General features: G+C 36.8%; 1 protein-coding gene across 1 annotated transcript; it reads left to right on the forward strand.

The window, feature by feature from the left end:
* The first annotated feature begins 221 nt into the window (after nucleotides 1-221).
* LOC110738564 (wall-associated receptor kinase 4-like) lies at nucleotides 222-2,017 on the forward strand. Its single transcript, XM_021918961.1, has 2 exons — nucleotides 222-253; nucleotides 471-2,017. Exons 1-2 carry the CDS (start codon nucleotides 222-224, stop codon nucleotides 1,519-1,521), a joined length of 1,083 nt encoding a protein of 360 aa, XP_021774653.1. The 3' UTR covers nucleotides 1,522-2,017.
* Nucleotides 2,018-2,220: the final 203 nt, after the last annotated feature.

Here is a 2,220-nt window from a genome sequence, read left to right on the forward strand (position 1 = left end):
TGGGTCGGGTCAGTTTTCGATTTCCAAAAAACGGGTTTCAAACAGTTCAGTTCCTTTTCAGATCGATTCGAAACTGTCGGGTTTAACGGTTCGGGTCAGAAACTGACAGCTCTAGTCACAACCATAGTTTTAGCAATATTGCCTCTAACACAGCAATCTACCGGCGTAGAAGTTGGTTCTGTTACAAAATCCCAAGTAGCCCTTCCTGGTTGTCCTGAAAAATGCGGCAACGTTACGATCCCCTATCCTTTCGGTATAGGTGATAAGTGCCACTACGATCATCCCGAAGACGGCTCCTTCTACGATATCACTTGCAACACTAGTAATATCCCGGTGGTTCCGACTTATGGTAAAAATATAGAGATAGAGAAGATCTCTCTAGATGGTGTGTTTCGAGTACGTAACTACATTTCATAAGTTAGTTATGATGAAAAGAGTGTGGAAACCAGTAATTATACTTCTTGGATTAGTATAACAAGATTTTCTCTTTCAACAACCCGAAACATTGCTGGTGGGTTTATTTTTTCCTTGCTGGTTATCTTTTGGTTTCATTGGCAACATGGAAACAAGAAGATTCAAAAACTAAGGGAGAAATGCTTTCACCAAAATGGCGGTCATATTCTACAACAAAAGCTTTCAGGACGAGACGTGTCAATTGGCAATACAGTAAAGATGTTCACGGATGAAGAACTAAAGAAGGCGACTGATAATTACAGTGAAAATAGCATCATTGGTCGAGGAGGTTTTGGCATGGTTTTCAAGGGAATACTACCTAACAATCAAGTAGTCGCCATCAAAAGGTCCATCAAGGTTGATTCCACCCAGGTCGAACAATTCATTAACGAGGTTGTTGCCTTGTCACAAATCAATAATAAGAATGTGGTAAAGCTCTTAGGTTGTTGCTTGGAGACGGAGGTACCATTGCTCGTTTATGAATTTATTAGTAATGGTACATTGCATGATCATTTGCATGATGAAGGAAAAATGTATTCTTTTACTTGGGATGTTCGCTTAAGAATTGCAGCAGAAGTTGCTGAGGTCTTGGCTTATTTGCATACCACAATTTCTATACCGATAATTCACAGAGATATTAAGTCTGCAAACATACTCTTGGATGATAAGTGCGTAGCAAAAGTTGCTGATTTTGGAGCTTCTAAGCTAGCTCCGGTAGATCAAGAGCAGTTAGGGACTATGGTTCAAGGGACATGTGGTTATCTTGATCCAGAGTACATGCAAACTGGTGAGCTCACTGATAAGAGCGATGTTTATAGCTTTGGTGTTGTTCTTGTCGAGCTACTAACTAGAGAGAAGGCCATATCTTATGCTAAGCCTGAAAATGAGAGAAGCCTTGCTGTATGCTTTCTTAGGAAAATTAAGGAAGATCGTTTATTTGAGATTTTTGATGAACAAATTGTAAGTGATAGTGCAATGGAGCAGCTTAAGGAAGTTGCTAATCTTGCAAGGAGGTGCCTGAAACTTAAGGAAATTGGGGATTTAAATAGCGATCTTAGTGCTTTATGATAGCGCTGGTGTGAAGGCGATGACAATTAGGATGATAAATATCATTTAGAAGAAGAAGGTTAAGAAATGAAAGAATTGATAAGAGATTAAAGATGAGGAAGTATATGAGATGAAAGAGAAGGTTGGAGAATTAAGTTTAGAGGGGATGGGAAACAAGTAGTGGACGGCAGTTAGACTATCACAATAGGGTTTTATTTATTTTATTTTTGATTTTTAAAAAAGGGTTTTAATTTTATTATAGTACAAATTTCTAGTAATAAATATTAAAATATATCTAAGAAACTGGATTTTAATAATAAGTAGTTTCTTATTTTTTTTTAAAAAGAAACCGCACATCTCTTGTTTAAGGTTACTTTTATCTAAGAAACCGGAATTTAATAATGTATGGTTTCTTACTTATATCCTAAGAAACCAGATATCTCTCGTATATGGTTCCTTTATCTAAGAAACCAGATTAGTGATTTGCATGGTGCCTTATGACTGGTTCCGTAGGCCTTTTTTGTAGTAGTGTTAGCTTAACACATGAGTTTGTTTAAGTAATCATCATAACTTAGAAGTCAAAAGTTCTTTTCAAGTGTACCATAAGCATGGTACATGATGTATCATATACATTTCTTTGAACTACAACTTTACATGTCCATTGGTTGTGTTAACTAACTCCTTACTCAAGAAAGACTTGTCAAATACCTCCTTTATCCA

The sequence above is a fragment of the Chenopodium quinoa genome, unplaced genomic scaffold (genome assembly GCF_001683475.1).
Source record: "Chenopodium quinoa cultivar QQ74 unplaced genomic scaffold, ASM168347v1, whole genome shotgun sequence".
Lineage (NCBI taxonomy): Eukaryota > Viridiplantae > Streptophyta > Magnoliopsida > Caryophyllales > Amaranthaceae > Chenopodium > Chenopodium quinoa.

Excerpts from the sequence above, each read along its gene's own strand:
- LOC110738564 (XM_021918961.1), top strand. The coding sequence starts at position 222 with ATGCGGCAACGTTACGATCCCCTATCCTTTCG. Across the intron at positions 254-470 it reads TACGATCCCCTATCCTTTCG|TATAACAAGATTTTCTCTTT; the intron begins GTATAGGTGATA and ends TTCTTGGATTAG.